Here is an 18,743-nt window from a genome sequence, read left to right as displayed (position 1 = left end):
AAGCTGCAATTCTTCCAGCCAAGTTCCCAAATCACCTACGAGGGAGAAGAGGAGACATCGGGAGGGCAGAGAACCGAGCTCCAGCACCGAGCTCCAGCACCGCCCAGTAGCTGAGGGGCCCTGCGCTGTTAGAGATGTGCAGAAGAGCTGACAGAGACCGGACTGATGACGGGCAAGTCCCTGAGCACAGAGCTATGGGCTGCTCGCTTCCCTTGCAGGAGCCTCAGCGACGCAGAAGCGTTTCCAACGCTTGCCTCTCCCTGCGGAGCAGAAGAGACCTCTTGCTGGTGGCCTGGGAAAGACACCGGGCGAGCCGTCGCCACCAAGCATTCGCAGAACTCAGCGCCTGGAAAAGCACGGCAGCACTAAGGCAGTATGTTCTGCTGGATGTGTTAAGCAACAGTCCAAGCCAAGTCCTTGACTGGCAAAGACCCAAGCTGTGAAAGACAAGAGGTGATGGAGAAGAGTGAGGAGGCAGGCAGCAGTGCAGCTGGGGGGAAGAAACACAGCGAAGAGGAGGGATGTGGCCCGATAAGCTGGCCTCAGGTGCTCAGCTTCCTGCTCAGGCTGGAGAAAAAGCAACCTCAACCCGAATTCAGCCTTGTTAATGCATGGTTGTTTTTCCCACCGGAGGCCAGGCACTCAGCTGGGATGTCTGCACCGCACGAAGAGGCTCCGGAGACAGCTCTCGGTGCCCTTATATGGGGCTGGGAACAGGGGAAGCCACCGCGCAGCCTGTCAGACAGCGATACCGCAGGCAGGAGTTCAGAGCCCTCCTCAGGAAACAGCCAAAAAGAGAAACTCCAGTGCAAGACTTCAAGACCTGGCATTTGAGAGCGTGGGAATGAGAAAAGTCGGAAGGATGGGAACAAAAGGGACAAAGCAATTTTTGGCTGGTTAACAGTGATGGATGGTCCCTGTTCATCCAGCATCATGTCAGGACAGGGAAGTCTCTGCCAGGGCATTTTAAAACACAGAAGCAGAAGAAAATATTTCCTCCTCCTCTGCAGCCAACCAGCGGCATTCACAGGTCAGTCTCAAACACTGCAAGTTATGATCTCCGACAGCAGCTCAGATACGCACAGCAAAACCACGCAGAGCCCGAGCGTGCGATTCAGAGCCTGCAATCATCCCCCGAGGGAGAACCTCCACCCTGCCCTACCCGGGCGAGGGGGGAGAACCCTGGCTGTGCCTCGGGACACCCAGCTCACTCCCCTATGAACCTGCTCTCTCCTCTCCGTGCCGCAGTTTTCCTCTCTGAGCCGAGGATCAGATGCTGACCCCTTTTACAAAGCGCTGAAATCCAGCCAGGTGCTAGGGAGGGGCTGAAACGTAAGGAGCTGGGGCTGGGGCTTCCCAGGGGAGCTCATCCCTTCAGCCAATGTCCACAGAGATTACTAGGTCAGACAACTGGTATTTTGAGCTGGTGAGAGAATGAGTGGATTACCGGCCCACCGCTGTAGAGATCTGAACATACGGCGGCGTAGAGCCAAGCCCACGCCTGGCTGGACACTGCTCCCTCTCCCCAAGCTGCCAGGTTCTGCTTTTGCAGTATCCCAACGGAGATCATCGGAGGCCGTCCCTCCCAGGCGGCAGCTGCAGCACCGACCGCTCCAACGCAGCGTTTCTCCTGGAGCTCGCAGATCTCTCCCTGCGGAGAGCGGACCCGACCTCCGCCAGCGCGCAGCCTGCCTTCCCAGCGCAGGATGGCTAACGCAGCCGTCTGCAGCGGTTCCGCAGTGCCTCCTGGGGACGGGCAGAGCCTGCGCTCCGGGAGCTTTTCACACCTGCCACGCACCTTCTCGCAACATCCCAAACGGCACAGCAAAGCTGTCACCCATCACAACACGGTGCTGATCTCCCCTCCCACTGCTTCACCCCCACAAACTGACAGAAAGAAACTCTCTATGTGTAAGTGCTGGCATATATCCTCTCAACCCCTCCGCTTTTCTGCTTTAGTTCAGTCTCAAATACCCCACTGAGCACTGGGACCAGCAAGATGTATCTAATACATTCAAATACAGCTTGTGTCGTCTCTACCGGCACCTAGAACCTGCTCCTGAAGCATCCAGCAACAGCAGAGCAGTTACGTGGAAGGCAGGACACTTTACGCAGTTCCTATGAACAACTCCAGCCCTTCTGCTCTAACAGTCACGGTTCACGTTCTGCGTTTGCACCTGGGGTACAGGAGAGCGGAGCAACACTGGGGGCTGAGGAGGAGTCGCTCTTTGGAGGCAAAGCCCTACAACGAGTTCAGAGCTTCTGCTACCAACAAAGGGAGGAGGCACCTAGAGACGTCAGGCAACAGCCCTGTAACACTCCCCCACTCTTATGCAGAGGTAATACCGAAAATATGATTAAAACTATAGTCAACTATCAGCTGGTAATTCTCCAAATTGCTTGGCATTTCTCGAGACAAACAAGTGGCTATAACTCTGCCTGCCTCTGAGCTGCTCGAGAGAGCCCAGAACAGACTGTCACAACACTGAATCACAAAGAAATCCTGGCACCTTTCAACAAAAGACTGGCTGAAGGGGAGGGGGAACAAAAGCTATCGAACCCAATCCCAGAGGGATGGAGGAAGTGCATCTTCCCACAGTTCCTAGGCGATATGCACATATATGGATATATAGATATATAGATAATAAAGTTATAAAATTTGATCAAAATAAAACCAGTAAATGTACAGCTTGAAAAAGAGCAATATCACAGTGCATCAATGTCATGAGAAAGTCCCGTGTTCTCCCCCTGCACGAGAGCGCAGCCTGCCACCTTCGGAAGAGCGCCCGCGGGAAGCGAGCCCTCCGACCTGCTCGGCTCCCCGCGGGCGAGAGTCACCGTCCCGCGTTCCCGAACGGGGTTTTGTATTTCTGCAGTCAGCTCTGCATAGCAGTGGTAGACAGGCAGAAACAGCGCGAGAGCCGGCTGCTCCGTCTGCGGGTTAGTCGACATAGCGTCACCAGGCACCAGAGATCCAGAGTCGCTCTTAAACTTCTCCACGCTCTGGTGCCGGGCTCGTATTTACTTACTTACAAAAAAAAGTGACAAAGTGAAGAAACTCAGGGAACACTGTGAGAGTGGGCCAGGGGCTGAATTCGGATCACGGGGGACAGGTTGACCCTAAGAATCTTCTGCGCTCTCCTCCTCACTTCATCGTCAGAAGAAGAGTTGCCCACCTTGATGGCCCGGAATTTCAGCAGGTTCAAAGTGCTCTGAGCCCGTCGAGATTTATTTCGGGCAGGAATAGTACTTGCTTTCTTTCTCTGCGGTGCTTCTCTTGCCTCTGTAGCTCTTCTCCTCTTCTGCCCAACGCTCTCCCGGTAAGTGCTGCTGTCCTTCCATTCCGTTTTTCCCACCAGAGGTTCTTTATTTTTGATTTTCAACGTTCTGGACTGCGGTGCTGTGGTGCAGTCCTGGGACGAGCTGCCTGCGACTCTCCCGTTGAGGACTCCGGAGGCTTTGCAGGCATTGCTCTCCTGCAGCACTCCACCCTTTGGTCCCTTCAGAAGATTTAAAGCGAGGGTGGCAGAATCCGGCGCTTTCTTTATCAAACGCTTGTACCCCTTACCTTCTGTTATTTTAGTGGTCTTGCCTGCAGAAAACTGCCTCGGCGGACTGGAAGCCTTGAGGAGTTTAAGGTCCGAGGGTGAGATCCCAAGACGCCCTCGCGTGTACTTGGACTCCAAACAGGACGCAGTAGTTTTCAGCGGCACCAGAGCTTCCAGAACCACCGACAGTCTCATGGCAGGATACACGTCAGGATACATGCTTGTAGGGAAGCCCACCGCCGCGGCCTTGGACGTGCCGGATCTTGTCTGCTTCAAGGAGCTCAAGAGGAGATTTGTGGAATCCCCTTTAGAGACGGGCTGAGCGGAGACTTTCGAAGAGTTCACCGAGAGGCTGGTGGGCGAAGCAGACACCTTTGCCACGGCCGCGGTGTTTCGAGCCGGACTCTTCGCGGACTCGGCAGCGGCGGCGGCGCAGCTGTGCGGGGTGCTCTCTTTTGTTTGGTTTGGTGTGTCTGCCGTGCACGAGCTGTACCCATACACATCCTTACTCCTCAGAATGGTGGGCTGGTAGCCCTCCTCCTTCAGGCCCTGAATGAAGGCCACCAGCTGGGTCTCTGTGTCCGAAAGGTCCTTGGACATCGGGTTGAAGACTCGGAGGGCTTCCTCCAGCACTTTCTGTCCTGCAGAGGAAATTCTCGACCAGGAATGGACAGCTTTTTCTTCCACATTGTTCACTGCAATATTCATGGCATTAGGCAAGCGGGCACTTCAAAAAGGTCCAAATTACTGGAAAAACAACCCTTGACACCTCAAAAGGAGAGAGAAGATAGTTAGCTCACAGCAACTGAAATCACCTTGCATTTTTAAGCGGGGACCTGAAACCATTAAGCCCAGGCATGGCTACTCGCAAACATTGGGTCGGATTCTGGGCATAACCCAAGTTAGAAGCATCATCCAGACAATCCCGCCGCTGATTTATCTCTGCAGTCAAACTAAAACATTTCTCGCAGAAATATCCTCAAACCTAAACAAAGATTCCAGGCAATCCCATCCAACCCATCCCAAGATGAAGGGTTCCAATGGTTAACTCAGTGAAATCTGCAGCTTGTTTCCAGTTGGAGTTTGATATGCCCCAGCTTCGGGTAACCAGATCTCATTTTCCCTTGGGAAAGCAGCCCTTCATCGAACCCTCTCCCTGCGCACGCACCGAGAACACCGCGATCGAGCCATCTCAACGCTAAGCAGCCAGAGCACCTCAAATCTATCCCAGCATCACTTTCTGTTTTCCAGCTTCCTAATTGATTCTGCTCAAAAATTGATTCTGAGTCCCTGCCAAAGTTGCAGCATCCTCCCAAAGACCCGAGAGCAGAGCTGGAGGCTATTTCGGTTGTGCTTCACTGACGCCGAACGCTGTGGCAAGGGAACACCGCTCCTTGCTGTTCCCTTGTTTGAACAACGGTCTGCAATTTGCTGTCACAGCAAACTGGTGTTGATCCAAGGGCGCTCGCTGCCAAGGGAGGAGGAAGCAGGAAATTCAAGCAGGGCAGCATGAAGGAAACGCACATCATCGGGGCCAAGTGTAGGGCGGCCTGAGGGACAACGCGAGGATCATGCTAAGGGCACTACACAGCTGTCTGCCCGGGACAAAAGCATTAATTATTGCTTTAAATTAAAAAAAAACGGGCACCGAAGAGCAGTCCAGGCAGGACTTTGTGATGCATCTGGGAGAACTCCGATCCTCTCACGCTGAGCTGGCGACCTCGCCAGCTCTGCAGCTGCATGCTGCGCTGAGAAGTTATAAAATCTTTAGCTTCATTGATAACTCTCAAAATAAGGATTCAGTGAAAAATCCTTTTCAGGGGAATGTGGAAGGTGTCAGAGACACTACCGGAGAGGGCAGCGTGCAGGCAAGAAAGCTCTGATGGAAAAGTTAACGCCTGAGCAGACAGAGCAAGGAACTACTCGTGTCCGACGTTCCTCCGAGAACTCCGGTATCACCGCAACCCCGGAGCCCGGGAATGCCAGCCCCGGAGCGGCGCCCCGTGCCCTGCACAAGCAGGGAAGAGACGCAGCCAACAGCAGCCACGGCAGGGGAAGCACAGGTCAGCGGGGGGGTAAGAGCCTCCGCGTGACAGACTAATCTCAGTCAAGTGTTCTGCAGACGTCAGGGCAGAAGAGGGATTTGGAGGAGGATAATGCAGTTGCTCTGCGACACGCGGGGGGATCTCCCACGGAGGAGGGGAGGCAGGGAAGTGCTCCGACAGAGCCGCGGCCGGCGTCATCGGCCAGCGGTGAGATCTGCCACCTCCAAAGTGACCAAGCGGTAACGGGCGCAGCGAAGTCAGCAAGGATGTAAAGCTTAATCCCGAGCTGGCAGAGAGGGAGGAAACACAACTAACAACGTGCGCTCAACAGGCTGCTAAATGGATCGTCTTCTGCCGAGAACTTCAGGCCACAGCAAGCCCGGGAAGAGCCGGCACACCTTAAGGGATACTCTGATGTTGAACGGAGAGGCTGTGACAACTCAACATCCATCCGCCCAGTCTTGTTTTGTGCAGTGCAAGTTGTAGCAGGAGCGAAAGGCGGCCATAAGCAGGCACGGCCCCAGACAGTCCGTTCGCTTGACTCGCTAGTGGGGGGAACGTGCCCTGGCTAACGTGCCACGGGGCCACAGACCCGCAGGGCTCCGGGCAGGGATGCGAAGCCCTGGCAGGAGCCTCACGCAAGGCCCGAGCGATGCCAGGCCCGGCTGCCCGGGCGCGGTGCTCGAGGGAAGGGCTCCGCAGGGCTGCTCCGGGCGCACCGGAGGGGGGAAACCGGCTGCTGGCAGGGCCAAGACGCGGGGCGGGGGCTGGGGCAGCCTGGGGAGATGGAGGCTGGCGGGGAGACCCACGGAGGGGTCGGCGGGGGCCGCCGGGGCGGGGAGCCCCGCCGGCTCAGCCTCGCCTCCTGGCCCACCCCTCGGTGGAGGAGATGCCCCTTCCCGAGCGCCCGTCCCTCGCTCCCCTCGCACACCGCTCCCCAGGCCCGGCCCGGTAAGGAGGGGCCGGCTGGAGGGGCCCCGGGGCGGGGAGCGCCGCCCGGGGCCGGTGCCGGTGCCCCCGCGGCGGGGCTGCGGGGAGGTGATTGGTGCAGACAGCGGGTGCGGCCTCCCCGCTCGGCCCCGCGCCGGCTCCCGGGCCCGGGCCCCGGGGTGGGGGGTGGGGGGGGCGGAGGCCGGGGCGGGGCCCTCAGCGCCACGGCTCCGCCTCCAGCGCCCCGGAGGCCGCCCCGCCGGGCGGCTCGGCAGCGCCCTCGCCCGGGAGCGCGGGGCCCGGGCACCGCCGGCCCCAACCTACCGGCCGCCGCCAGACCCGCACCCGCCGTCGCGCTGCGACCGCCGCTCCAACATGGCCGCCCGCGGAGCGCCGGAAGCACCGCCCACTTCCGCTTCCGCCTCCCTTTCGGCGGACCGGGGCCACGCCCACAATCACGGAGCGTCTTCGGCCACGCCCCCTGGCGTTCGCGGTGTCCATGGCAACGGCGGTCGAGGCCGCCGGTGGCGGGCGGCGCCCCGCGGCGCAGCCCCGGGCCGGCAGGGGGCGCCGCCCGGCGGAAGCGGCGCGACCGGAAGCGGCGCCGTTGCCGGGCAACGGCCGGCGCGGCCGGGGCCGTTTCCGGCGCGGCGGGGCCGGCGGCGGGGCGATGAGCGGCGGGGCCGGGCGGCGGCGGCTGGTGCTGCACGTGGACCTGAACAACACGGTGGTGGCGGCGGACGCGGTGCTGGGGCAGGGCCCGCGGGCCGCCCTCAACGCCTTCCTCAGCACCGTCACCTGGGGCCGCACCGGGGCCGCCGGTGAGCGCCGGGGCCGGCGGGGGCCGGGCGGGCGGCGGGGTCGGCGGCTGAGCACCCTCCTCTCTTGCAGGCGAGTGGCAGTGGGCGAGCGATCGCCCCTCCCTGAGCCCCCCCTGCCCCGGCGCCCTCAGCTACGACAGCCGCCACGGCCGGGACCCCGCCTTCACCGAGGCGGGCCCGGGCCGGTGCTTCGCCGGCCTCCACGCCCGCCACCTGCAGCTGCTGGAGTGGCCGGGCCGACCGGACGACGTCTTCTCGGTTGAGGGAGAACCGGGCAAACGCTACCACCTGATCCTGCCCGCCTTCTTCCGCCTCCTGGACGCCCTGCACCGGGAAGGGAGAGCCTTCGCCGTCGTCTTCAGGAGCTTCGGCACCGACCTGCCCCGCGCCCTCCGGGCCGTCTCCCGCGCCCTGGCCGGGCAGCACCCCCGGTTCCCCGCCCTGCGGGATGTGGCGGTGAGCGGCACCCCCGGCACGCCGGAGAAGGCCGGCCGGACAGCCGGCACGGAGCTCCCCGCTCCAGCCACTTGGCCATCCCACTTTTAAAACCACCGGCTTCTGCGGAGAGGAAACGCAGCCAGCTTCTCGGGAAGAAGCTGTTCGCCGGGGGGGAGCACGTCTGCGCGGATCCTGGGTGGGAAAGGCCTCCGCTCGGAGCATCCCTGCTCCTGGAGAGGGGCCGCTGCAGCAGAGCGGGGCTCGCTGGCTCAGAGCCCATGGCAGCCATGCTCTGCCCCAACAGCACACCGGGCGGGAATGCTGGGAACGAGCTTCAGAAGCTGCTTTGGACATTCCTCAGAGTGTTGACAGGGAGCAGAGATTGAAACGAGGGCAGTGTGCAGCTAGGAGGCCATCCCTTTCCATCCCTTTCCATCCCTGGGGAGGGGATGAGTTTTGGTTGGGGGGCTTCCACACCTCTTCTTCTCTCCGTCCTCCCACGCTGCGGTGGTGGGGAGTCTCCACCCTGCCGCTTGTTGTCTCTGCCAGTGCATGAAACAACCTGTCTGCTCTGGAAACCTTTCCCCTCCTGCTTTCTGTGCTCCCGCAGCTCCCCGTGGACCTCACCCCTGGCCAGATACGCTGCAGCCAGCGAGAGGTGGTGCTGACGAGGGGAGCGGAGCGACTGGCCACCCGGGAAGATGGAAGAAAGCTTTACGACTACTTCAGCTCCTTTGAGGGAATTGGAGGCTTCCAAGACCACTTTGACTGGTGAGAAACACAGCCCTGAGGAAGTGGATTGGGTATTTTCTCCTATCCCATGATTCTCCAAGTTTTTCCCAGTCTGGGACAGCTCCTAGTTTTGAGGTCTTGTTGTTACTTACATGCTCCCTGTTTTGCCTGCGGGCAGCCTGATGGGGGTCTTGCGTCTTTCCTCAGGCCCCATGCCTTGCTGTACCTCCTGCTTTTCTCCAAACACCCCCGCAATTTGCCACCTCGCTGCAAAACGCTTCTCTTTCACGGGAGGCAGCAGCGGGCAGAGGGAGAGGAGGGTCTCTGTCCCGCTTCCCTGGCTCCGAGGGTTGCCCTGAGCCCGCAGTGCAGCCTTGTCTGCCTTTATCCGAGAGCCGCCGCCCTCTCCCTCCCGTGACCGCTCCCCGTCCCACTTGCTCTTTCAGGTGGGCCAAAAATAATTTCTCTTTCCGGGGTGGGAAGCCCCTGTGGATCGACCCCCACGATCCCAGCGTTCACCACATCTTCATCGACGACAACATCCGGCTGGACGACGCGGACACCATTGTTCATCCCCAGGTAGGCGGCTGAAGGCCCCTCCAGCGCCAGCTGCCTGCGCTGGGCGCTGTCCCCGGTGAGGTCAGGCACTTTTGTCCCCTTTGCGTGACGCGTCAGCCCGCAAAGGGGCATCGAGGCGTAGCCCCGGCGTCGCTGCGCCCCGTGCCACTGGTGTCAGTGTCGGCGATGCGTGGCGCTGCCCGCAGGGAGGCTCAGATCGGCCGTCAGCACAGAACAGCGGCGCTGGCTGCCTGCACTCGCTGCCGAGCGCCTCTGCTCTGCCGGGGTCAGTCCCTCTCCCGGCAGCGGCGATGGCGGCGGGCCAGCCAGCCTCAGCACGTGGCCGCGGCTCGTCTGTGGCACCAAATTGAAAGGGCAGTGTTTGTGGCGGAGCACGCTTGGAAAAGGGAACATTTATGCAGACAGAAACACGCCTGGCAGTTGGACAACTGTCGATGCTCGAGCAAGAGCTGCAGCTCCATGGGAGAGCCTGAACCCCTGCGCGTTTCCATCCGGGAGGAGATGGCACGGGGAGGGGGAAACCTGCAGCAGCCGGTGAATGGCTGGCAGCATTTGCCAGGCAGCCAAGGAGTGGGGAGGGATGGGATGCTGGCCAGATATTCCCTTCCATACAAATTCTCTCAGCTCGTGGATTTGTAGCTGGTGGCAGGAGTTGTTGCTGCCCAGAGCAGACCTGTCGGGAACAGGCTTCGGTCTGTGCCATGCCTGATTCAGGTGAATTAATGTGGACGGCTCTGCTGAGAGCCCGAGGCCCCTGCACACAGCAGCTGCTGCCTGCGCGCCTGCAGCAGCCGGAGAGCGTGGCTTGCACAGCTCCACTTGCTGCATTTCAGCCTCGGGCTGTTTCCCTGATCAAGGAGCTCTTCCTTTTGCCGTCTGTAGCTGGCATGTCTGGTCAGTCAGGCGGCTCGGCTTGTCTCGAGGCAGCCGTGCAGGGCTCCCCCCACACCAGATCAGACGGGTAGGATCAAGTTATGGTGGCAGCAGACCTCGCTGGTGTCTGGCGGCAGCCGAGCAGGGCTCATCCCTGCTGCCGGGACCTGGCTGTCCGGCAGCCAGGATCAGTAGGTTGGATGCCAGCTTCCCCTCCTCTTGCGTCACCAGCTCTGCAGGGCTGTCCCTGTGTCAGTGACGGTGACAGAGCAGCACTGGGAGGGAAACAGATTGCCAGGTGGCCTTAAGCGGAGCTTAAGATCAGAAGGTGAAGTCCTTGTTCCCTCCTGTGCAAAGGCTGTGGCAGCCAAAGGAAGAGCTGTTGGCAGAGGTTTTCCTGGGGTCAGCCACTCCGCAGCACCGTTTCCTCCCAGCTGCGTGGTGTGGCCCGTTCCATAGGGGAGGCCCAGCCATGTGTGTGACGAGCTGGTTCGGAGCCAAAGGGGCCTCGTGGGAGGGAGGGGAAATCTGGAGAAACTTCACCTTCTGCCGCTGGAGCCCCTGCCCAGCCCCCTGCGCCTGGCCGAGGAGGAGGGCAGGCTGCGCGCGCTGCCGCCAGGCTCTGCGTTCACGCCGGGCACGGCCCTGGCACCGCTGCCGGCGGAGGGTGCGAGTGCTCCTGCGCGCTGCTCCTTCCCTGCAGGTGTTTTCGGAGCCGGGCAGCAGCAGCCCCAGGAGCGCTCCCACCTCGGAGCTGTACGACGTTTGCCTGGTGCAGACCGACCTGCTGGAGGCCATTGCCGACGAGGACTATTTCCTGCGCTGCGTGAGGAGGTGCGAGGAGAACTACGAGCGCTACCTGGCCTGCGCGGGGAAGGGCCCCCCAAGCCCGCGGCAGGACGGACAGTGATGCCACCGCGCAGGGCCCGGCGGGCCCTGGACTGGGGCACCCCCTGCCTCCTGCTGCACGCGGGCAAAGTCCCACGCTGGGTTGCCGCTTCCAGCCGTCCCCTCTCCGCTGTGCGACGTGCCCGCTCGGTCCTGCCAGGAACCTCCGTGCCCGAGCGCGAGCATCCTAGGCGCTTGCGTGATGGCGTCCCTGGAGGAAACGGCTTTCCTCTCCTCGTTAGCGCTGTGGGGAGCTGCCTGCCTGGCTGGCGGGGCAAGCAGCCACGCTACTGTTCACACCTCCCTTCCCGTGCCGGCAGCGGGTGCTGGGGTAAGCGCGGTGTTAGCAGCGGCACGCCCGAGTGCCATTTGCGCCGTGGTGTTCTCCCCGGCAGAGCTAGCGATGCTGTGTCGTTTCTGCCTGTTTTTAAAGCAAACCTTTCTAGCTCGTTTCTGGTGTGAGTTTCCTGCCTGCCCTTGGCTCTGCCTGCGCTGGTGGGTGGAAAAAGTGCCTTTCCCGGTGTTTTCCTTCGCAGGGCTCGGCCAAGCTGGGACAAAAGTGACGGTAGAGGGTTGGGGACCCGTGGGCACCTTCCTGATGCTGCTGAGGGACTCCGGGCACGGTCGTGCTTGGAGTGGGGACGCAGCGGTGACGGGCAGGGGGTCCTGGTCGGAGCAGGGGGTCTTGGTTGGAGCAGGACGGTGGCTCCTCAGCTCCCTGAGCCCGGTGCCACGGTGGCTCTGGGGAGCACGGAACCGGGGTCCCCGCCGCCACCGGGGTCCCCGCCGCTACCGAGGGGTCTCTCCATCGCCTTTCCCTGTGGCGGGGTGAACGGGGCAGGGGCACGGCAGGCCGGCGGCAGCACCGGGGGCCCCGGGAGGACCGGGCGGAGGCGGGGGGGGGGCCGGGGCGGGCGCGGCGCCGCCCCCCGCAGCAGCAGCGGGCGGGCCCGGGGCGGGCGGCGGCGCGGAGCGGCGGGGAGAGCAGCGGAGCGGGCGGAGAGGTGAGGGCGGCCGCGGTCCCTGCCCTGCTCCCGGCAACCGGGGGTCCGGAGCCCGGGGAGCGCTGCGGGGGGGTGGAGGGGGTGCGGGTTGTGCAGCGGGAACCGCGGAGAGCAGCGGTCCGGTGGCTGCGGGGAGAGCAGGAGCCGCGGGGGGTCTGGGCTGTGCACCGGGAGCCCCGGGATGCGGGAGCCTGCCGGGATGCGGGAGCCCCGGTGGGTGCTGGCTGTGCACCGGGAGCCCCGGGATGCGGGAGCCTGCCGGGATGCGGGAGCCCCGGTGGGTGCTGGCTGTGCACCGGGAGCCCCGGGATGCGGGAGCCTGCCGGGATGCGGGAGCCCCGGTGGGTGCTGGCAGAGAGCCCTGGGGAGCGGGAGTCCGAGCGGGTGCGGGCTGTGCACCGGGGAGCCCCAGGGAGCGAGAGCCAAGGGTACGGGAACCTCGGGGAGCGGCAGCCCCGGTGGGTGCGGGCAGGGAGCCCCAGGGGGCAGGAGCCCCGGTGGGTGCGGGCAGGGAGCCTGGGGAGCGGGAGTCCCAGTGGGTGCCGGCCGTGCATTGGGAGCCCCAGCGGGTGCAGGTGGGGAGCCCTGGGGAGCTGTCGCACCGCCGAGGGGACTCGGCTTGCTGGGGCCAGGGGAGCGGTGGGTGCCCGGGCGCTGACTCGGGTGGTGTCCCCACAGGAGGTGGTGGGCAGAGCCGGGCCAGCGCCGAGCCAGGCCGAATGGGCGGCACGGCAGGGCCAGGGCCCGGGGACCCCCGGGGAGGCTGAGCCGGCCCATGGCGGCGGGCGCGGGCGCCTTCGCATGGGCCACCTTCCCCGCCATGCCCACGCGGCGCGTGTACTGCAGCGCCGCGCACCGCGACGGGCAGCTCTTCGTGCTGGGCGGCTGCGGGGGCAGCGGGCGAGCCCTGGGTGCCGCCGAGGTGCTCGACCTCCCGGCCCAGCGCTGGACTGTGCTCCCGCCGCTGCCCACGCCGCGGGCCGGCGCCGCCGCCCTCGCCCTGGGCAAGCAGATCCTGGTGGTGGGCGGCGTGGACGCGGCGCAGAGCCCCCTCGCCTCCGTCGAGGTCTACCACGTGGATGAGGGCAAGTGGGAGAAGAAGGCGGCGCTGGCTCAGCCCTCCATGGGCATCTCAGCCGTGCAGAGAGGTGAGCGCTGGGGCTGGGGCTGGGCTGCGAGTACCTCTACCATCCGGAGAAGCGGGGATGCAGGGGTCGGGGATGCTCAGGTGGGATTTGCATCCCACTGCTGCTTGGGATGCAGCACGAGGCTTTCACCCAGTAGCCAGACTTGCTGCTTAACGGCAGGGTCGTGCTCCTGCCCCAGCAGTCCCGTTGCAGCCCAGGGCTGGGCGATGCGGAGGCCCTCCGGGCACGGGAGCCTTCCCTGGCTGTCCTGGCCGGGAGCCGTGCCGGGGCGGCTGAGCGCCCTGCTCCAGCCCCGCTCGGCGTGCTGTGCGCCGAGCACATTGCGATTCCTGCCCAAACTTTGCTGAGCAGCCTCCGAGCCTTGGCACAGCCTGGCAGCCCGTGTGCTGGGGGCCAGGGTTGGTGCCATACGTGGTGCCCACGTCTGCTCCCTGGCTGGGGACGCCGTGGCATGGCCCCGGCTGCAGCGGGGTGAGCGGGGCAGAGGGGCCGGCAGGGCAGCGGTGGGAGCGGGCAGGGGTGCTGGCCACGCTGGGAGCAGGAGCAGGATTTGGCAGCATGGCTGTGTTGCCATGGTGTCTCCAGGGAGATAGGACTGCCGAGAATAATTAGAGCCGATGGCCTTGTGCTCTGCTCTGCGCCTGATGGATAGGGCAGAGGCGGGGGCAAGGGGGTCCCAGTGGGGTCGGGGCACTGCCGACCTCAGGCCTGGCCGTGTTCACCGTCCCCTGGCCACCCCAGAGCGGCAGCTGGCCGTGGGGCTCGGGAGCACCCGTGCTGCCTGCCCTGGAGGGCACGGGGGGGCTCCCAGCCCCACGGTGCTGCCCACGGCTGTCCCCGCCTCACCGCCGCCTCTTTTGCAGATGGAGCCGTCTATGCGCTGGGGGGAATGGGTGCTGACACCTCTCCCCAGGCGCTGGTCCGCGTCTACGAGCCAGCGAAGGACCACTGGCAGCCCCTGCCCTCCATGCCCACCCCCTGCTACGGGGCCTCTGCCTTCCTGCAAGGCAACAAGATCTTCGTCCTGGGTAGGTGCCGCCGGGGCAAGCCGAGCATCCCCCCGCGCCCCTGCCCTCTCCCTCCGCTGCCTCCCCGGTGCGGGGGGTGACCTGCTGCACCCCAGGGTGGCTCCGTGCTGCCCTCCTACCCCAGCACTGCAGCCGGCAGCCCCATCCTGCTCGCTGAGCCCACCGATGGTGCCGGCTCCGGGCGCCGGCAGCTGCAGCGTCTCCTCTATGCACAGGGGGTCGGCAGGGCAAGCTGCCCGTCACCGCCTTTGAGGCCTTTGACCTGGAGACGAGGAGCTGGATGCGCTACCCCAGCGTGCCCAGCCGCCGCGCCTTCGCCGCCTGCGCCATGGCCGATGGCGTCGTCTTCAGCTTGGGGGGGCTGCAGCAGCCAGGGCCCCACAACTTCTATTCCCGTCCCCACTTCGTCAACACCGTGGAGATGTTCGATCCTGCGCAGGGTGAGCTCCGTGTCCCTGGGTGGGGTGGGAGCATCCCCTGCGGGTCCAGGATGCCTCCCTGGGTCTTGGTGAGGGGTGTCCGTGCCCGAGGGACACGGTTCACCCAGGCTCTGAGCATCATCCCCTTGCACCCATGGCGGGTCCTGCCCTGTGCTCCTGGGGTGCCATTAGCCCGGGCGTCTCCTGGCCTCGGTGCGCAGAGACACCTGCCCCACAGAGAGGAGCCTCGGCGGGCGATGCTCACACCCTCTCGCCCCCAGGTGCGTGGAGCAAGCCAAGCCGCGCTGTCCGCATGAGGGAGAAGAGAGCCGACTTCGTGGCCGGCTGCCTGGGAGGAAGAGTGGTGGCCGTGGGTGGCCTTGGTAAGGCTGGGGGAAGACGCGTGGCCATGTTCCTGTCCCCATCCTTTGTGGCACATCAGTGACTTGTGTGGCAGCGGGGAGGTTGGCTGTGCAAAACTGTGGTGGTACTGCAACACCCTCCGCAGCCGCGTGGCCTTAGCTCTGCCCGCTGCGTCCCGCCTGTGCCCCCTGAGTGCTGGGGGGACCCTACTGCCCTGCCCCACAGGCTGCCCCCACGGAGCCGCTTGCCCCTTTCGCTCCCCGGCCAGGCTTTCCCAGCTCGGTGTGCAGCATGCCGGGCTTGCGCAGCCCACGCCAGCTCAGCCCTGCCGTGCGGGGCTGCAGCGCTGCATCCCTCTCCCGAGAGAGCTGGGGAAAGGTTAGTGCTGTCACTCAGCAGCAGGGATGCAGCGGGGAGGGCTGCCCGGGGAGCCCGGAGCCGGCCGCAGCATCCCCAGCCCCGCAGCGAGGGTTGCCAGACCCCGCTGAGCTCACCCGGGGCGATGCCGCAGGGCAGGAGGAGGTGCTGGGGAAGGCGAGAGGTGCTGGCCGGATCCCTGTGGCGTGGCATTGCTTCTGAGCCCTGCCGGGGCTGGAGCTGCCTTCCCTTATTCCCCGGTGATGGCTGCGGGGTGCCGGTGCAGGGGCAGAGCCCGCAGTGTGGCATCGGTGCCGGCAGCCATCCCTGCGGGGATGCCGCTAATCCTCTTGTGCCCCTGCTAATTGCCTCTGGGATCGCAGAGCCCAGGGCTCAGGGACCAGCCGCCGCTGGGGGCTCTGGCTGGGGCATCAAAGGCGTGTGAAGGAGGAAGGACAGAGCCTGGGGTGCAGGGAGGGCTGCGGGGGGCTGATGCCATCCCGTCTCCCGCAGGGAACCAGTCCTGCCCGCTGGATTCGGTGGAAGGGTTCAGCCTCTCGCGGAAGAAGTGGGAGCCGCTGCCTCCCATGCCCACTGGCCGCTGCTCCTGCTCCAGCTGCCCGGCGCCCAGCCTGCTCTTCGTCATCGGCGGGGTGGCCCAGGGCCCCAGCGGCGCTGTTGAGGCTCTGTGCCTGCGCGAGGTGCCCTGAGCGGGGCCCCGGGGACCAGCCCCGGCCGAGCACCAAGTGCCTGAAGACGGGGACAGGGTGTGTAAGCACCCGTGCGTGCGGGTGACCCAGCTCCAGGGAGCTGCCGTCCCATGACGCCGGGTGCCGGAGCAGCCGCGGTTTCTCGCCATGCTTCAGAAACCCCTCTCAGCTCTTGCACCGCTGTGGCAGTGGAGCCCGGGGCAAAATCCTGCCTGGTGGGAGGGCCACGGCTGGCGGCACGGAGGGAGCGGTGGCGGCAGGACTGTCACTGGCCGCGCTGCCCCGTCCGGCCCCATCTGTGCCGCGGCGTCTCCGTGCCGTGTGTGTAGCAGTGAGTGCTGTGTCGTCGTAGACCCAGTCGATGTCTCATGTAGCACAGAGGTGCCCTGTAGCTCAGTGCCTAGGAGGTGACGTAGCACCTCGAATAAATGAAACACGTGGAATTTTACCTCGCTGGAGTCGCATCATCCCTGGTTATCCTGCTCTGGGCTCTCCCCTCCCAAGGGAGAGCCTGGCCAGCCCTTCCCCAGTGGGGCCCCGTGGCTGGCTCTTGCTCCTTTCCTCACTGCCAGGGCGAGCGGAGCAATGCAATGTAGGGATCCATCCCTCCTTTTGGAGACGGAGAGCCAAGCAGCGGCTGCCCTGCCTCGGCACAGCCTTGCTCCTGCTCGGCCTCTCCTGTGGGCAAAGGGGCTGTGGGAGGTGAAGGCAGCAGCAGGAGAGGGGCCTTGTCGGAGAGAGCTGGGGTGTGAGAGCAGGCAGGGAATGGCAAGGGCTGCCAGGATGCTGAGAAATAAGATGAGATGCCTAACGATGCTGGGGCTCCTGGGCCCCATCCAGCACCGCAGCCCTATCTCAAAGGATGGAGCATGGTCTGGTGCCTGGGAGAGCCGGGTCCGGCTGTGTCCAGCTCTCCCAGGCAGGAACACCACATCTCCCGCTTACCAGCACTGGGAAGGGAAGGTAAGCTCCATACCGGTGGTGTCTGTGGGTGACATTTAGGGGTGCACAGTGAGACCGGTGGGGGGGTGACCCCTCAATTGCCCAGTGCCATGGGCTCGCCTGAGTCTCGTTGGTCTTGGCTCCGTGTAGAGTCACGCATCCCAAAGCACAGAGCGGCAGTTGCGGACACAGGCAAGGGATTCGATCTTTCACTGATGCGACATTAGAAAGATCTCGCAGGTCCAGGTAAATATCAAGCGCGGATGCCTGACCTTTCAGACAGCCAGCGTGATCCTCAGATGGGTAGCAGGGCTGGAGAGATGGGAGGCTAAATCCCGGCAGAGCGAGGCAGCATCCGGCACACCGCTGGGGCAGGCTGCGCTGTCTGCCGGGGGCGTCGCGGCGTGGGGAAACTTGGAAACGATTTAGGGAAGATCATTCACAAGATGTTTTCAGTGTTTTTGCCCCATCACCTCTGCTGCCCGCCTGGCACGGTGACCACGGGGTCTGTCCCAATGTGCTGCATGGCTGTTTGTCTGCATTTTGGGAGGAACATCCTGGGATACCTGGGCTGGCGGTACCTTGGCTGAAGCCATCCCTGCATCCGCCTCTGGAGTTGCCATAGAAACCACCACTGTGCCAGAGCCAGCATCAACAGGGAGCCCCGAATTAGTGGTTGAGCCATACCTCAACAGACGGGGGGACGTGCCAGCAGCTGGAGAAGGTCAGCGGCTTGCACTGTGCTGGGGGGGCTGGACAGAGGGACCCCCTCCTCTGAGCACAACGTGGCTCCAGCCTTCTCCTATGAATATTGCAGCAGCGCCCCATTTTCACAGCGCTCCCTGACCTGCGCTCAGCCCCAGTGGCTTTTCCTTCCCGGGGTCCTGGGAGGTTACAGACCCCTCGGTGCTGCCATGGGCTGGGGTACCTCCCCTGCAGCCTGCCAGCCCTTTCCAGAAGCCACCAAGGTACATAATAACTTCACTCTCACCAAAACTTTAGTCACGGGGGACCCTAAATCACAGAGCTGCATTGGAAACGCAGACCTGATTAATAAGCTTTTCCTGCAGGAGCATCGCATGGATGGGATAAATCAGACGCTGAGTCACCGGCAAATTGACATTCCTGCGTGCCAACTTCACAGCTTTCCCTTCTGCTGACGGGGCACCCGGCACTGCTTTTACCAAATTCAAGACGAGAGCTGGGAGATGCTGGAGGGGGAAGCTGCAGCTCAGGAGCCTCTCGCTGTTGCATGTCCCCGCTGCAGCAGTGTTTCCAGCAGCGCCGGTGCCCAGCCCGACATGACCGGTGGTCCCTGTCCCACAAGGGGTTTGCCCCTTTCTCGGCAGCGCCTTGCCTCAGGCATGCGATTGCCTGGCACATTGCCCCACCGCAGTGCCGTTTGGCTGGGCTGCTCCACCCAAGGCGAACAGAAATCTGTGACCCCTCCTAAAAGTGTGGATTCCTCACTCATTTCTGTATCTCCGCTTTGGGCACAGGACCAGGATCCCATCTGAATGAGGGGAGGAGAGCGGCCAGGACGATGGCTGAGGACATCTCAGGGTGGATGGAGAGATCTTCAGGAAAAGGGATGATGGTCCTGACCACCCCCAGAGACTGACACGTTATTAACTGAAGAGCTCCCGTGAGTTTCTAACGAAATGCGCTATGAAGAAAAAGAAGTTGAGGGACATACCAAACATATTGCTGTGTATCTCCTGGCAGCTTCTGCTAATTTTTACTAAATGAAAGGCTTCAAGTATCTGGCCACACTCCCTAACGCTAGAAGCACAGTCTGTTACTTCAGATATAAGGAGAGCTACGAGCCAGCGCCTGGCAACGTGGCTAATCTCCCCAGAGCGTGTTATGGATGGGGGAGACTGGAACTGGAGGTAGCTGTCAGACCTATAATTAAAAA

At 63.4% G+C, this 18,743-nt stretch overlaps 3 protein-coding genes across 3 annotated transcripts; 2 read left to right on the top strand and 1 right to left on the bottom strand.

The window, feature by feature from the left end:
• Positions 1-1,248: 1,248 nt before the first annotated feature.
• On the bottom strand, positions 1,249-6,917 carry CCDC71 (coiled-coil domain containing 71). The gene is made up of 2 exons (XM_082321112.1): positions 6,848-6,917; positions 1,249-4,317 (listed from the first exon to the last, which is right to left on the bottom strand). Exon 2 carries the CDS (start codon positions 4,254-4,256, stop codon positions 3,060-3,062), a length of 1,197 nt encoding a protein of 398 aa, XP_082177238.1. The 5' UTR covers positions 4,257-4,317; positions 6,848-6,917; the 3' UTR covers positions 1,249-3,059.
• Positions 6,918-7,022: 105 nt separating this feature from the next.
• LOC309594834 (uncharacterized protein) lies at positions 7,023-11,146 on the top strand (the record flags this gene model as incomplete). Its single annotated transcript, XM_082321238.1, has 5 exons — positions 7,023-7,344; positions 7,415-7,800; positions 8,393-8,553; positions 8,961-9,093; positions 10,670-11,146. 5 exons carry the CDS (start codon positions 7,023-7,025, stop codon positions 10,874-10,876), a joined length of 1,209 nt encoding a protein of 402 aa, XP_082177364.1. The 3' UTR covers positions 10,877-11,146.
• Positions 11,147-11,809: 663 nt separating this feature from the next.
• KLHDC8B (kelch domain containing 8B) lies at positions 11,810-16,295 on the top strand. The gene is made up of 6 exons (XM_082321114.1): positions 11,810-11,858; positions 12,537-13,006; positions 13,870-14,034; positions 14,250-14,474; positions 14,735-14,836; positions 15,687-16,295. The coding sequence occupies exons 2-6, from the start codon at positions 12,634-12,636 to the stop codon at positions 15,881-15,883; spliced, it is 1,062 nt and encodes a 353-aa protein (XP_082177240.1). The 5' UTR covers positions 11,810-11,858; positions 12,537-12,633; the 3' UTR covers positions 15,884-16,295.
• Positions 16,296-18,743: the final 2,448 nt, after the last annotated feature.

This window comes from Platalea leucorodia, assembly GCF_965183815.1.
Source record: "Platalea leucorodia genome assembly, chromosome: 9".
Lineage (NCBI taxonomy): Eukaryota > Metazoa > Chordata > Aves > Pelecaniformes > Threskiornithidae > Platalea > Platalea leucorodia.
Note: the sequence above shows the minus strand (reverse complement) of the source record. Positions and strands in the feature narration are given on the sequence as shown.

Excerpts from the sequence above, each read along its gene's own strand:
- CCDC71 (XM_082321112.1), bottom strand. The coding sequence starts at position 4,256 with ATGAATATTGCAGTGAACAATGTGGAAGAAAAAGCTGTCCATTCCTGG.
- KLHDC8B (XM_082321114.1), top strand. The coding sequence starts at position 12,634 with ATGGCGGCGGGCGCGGGCGCCTTCGCATGGGCCACCTTCCCCGCCATG. Across the intron at positions 13,007-13,869 it reads CATCTCAGCCGTGCAGAGAG|ATGGAGCCGTCTATGCGCTG; the intron begins GTGAGCGCTGGG and ends CCTCTTTTGCAG. Across the intron at positions 14,035-14,249 it reads CAACAAGATCTTCGTCCTGG|GGGGTCGGCAGGGCAAGCTG; the intron begins GTAGGTGCCGCC and ends CTCTATGCACAG.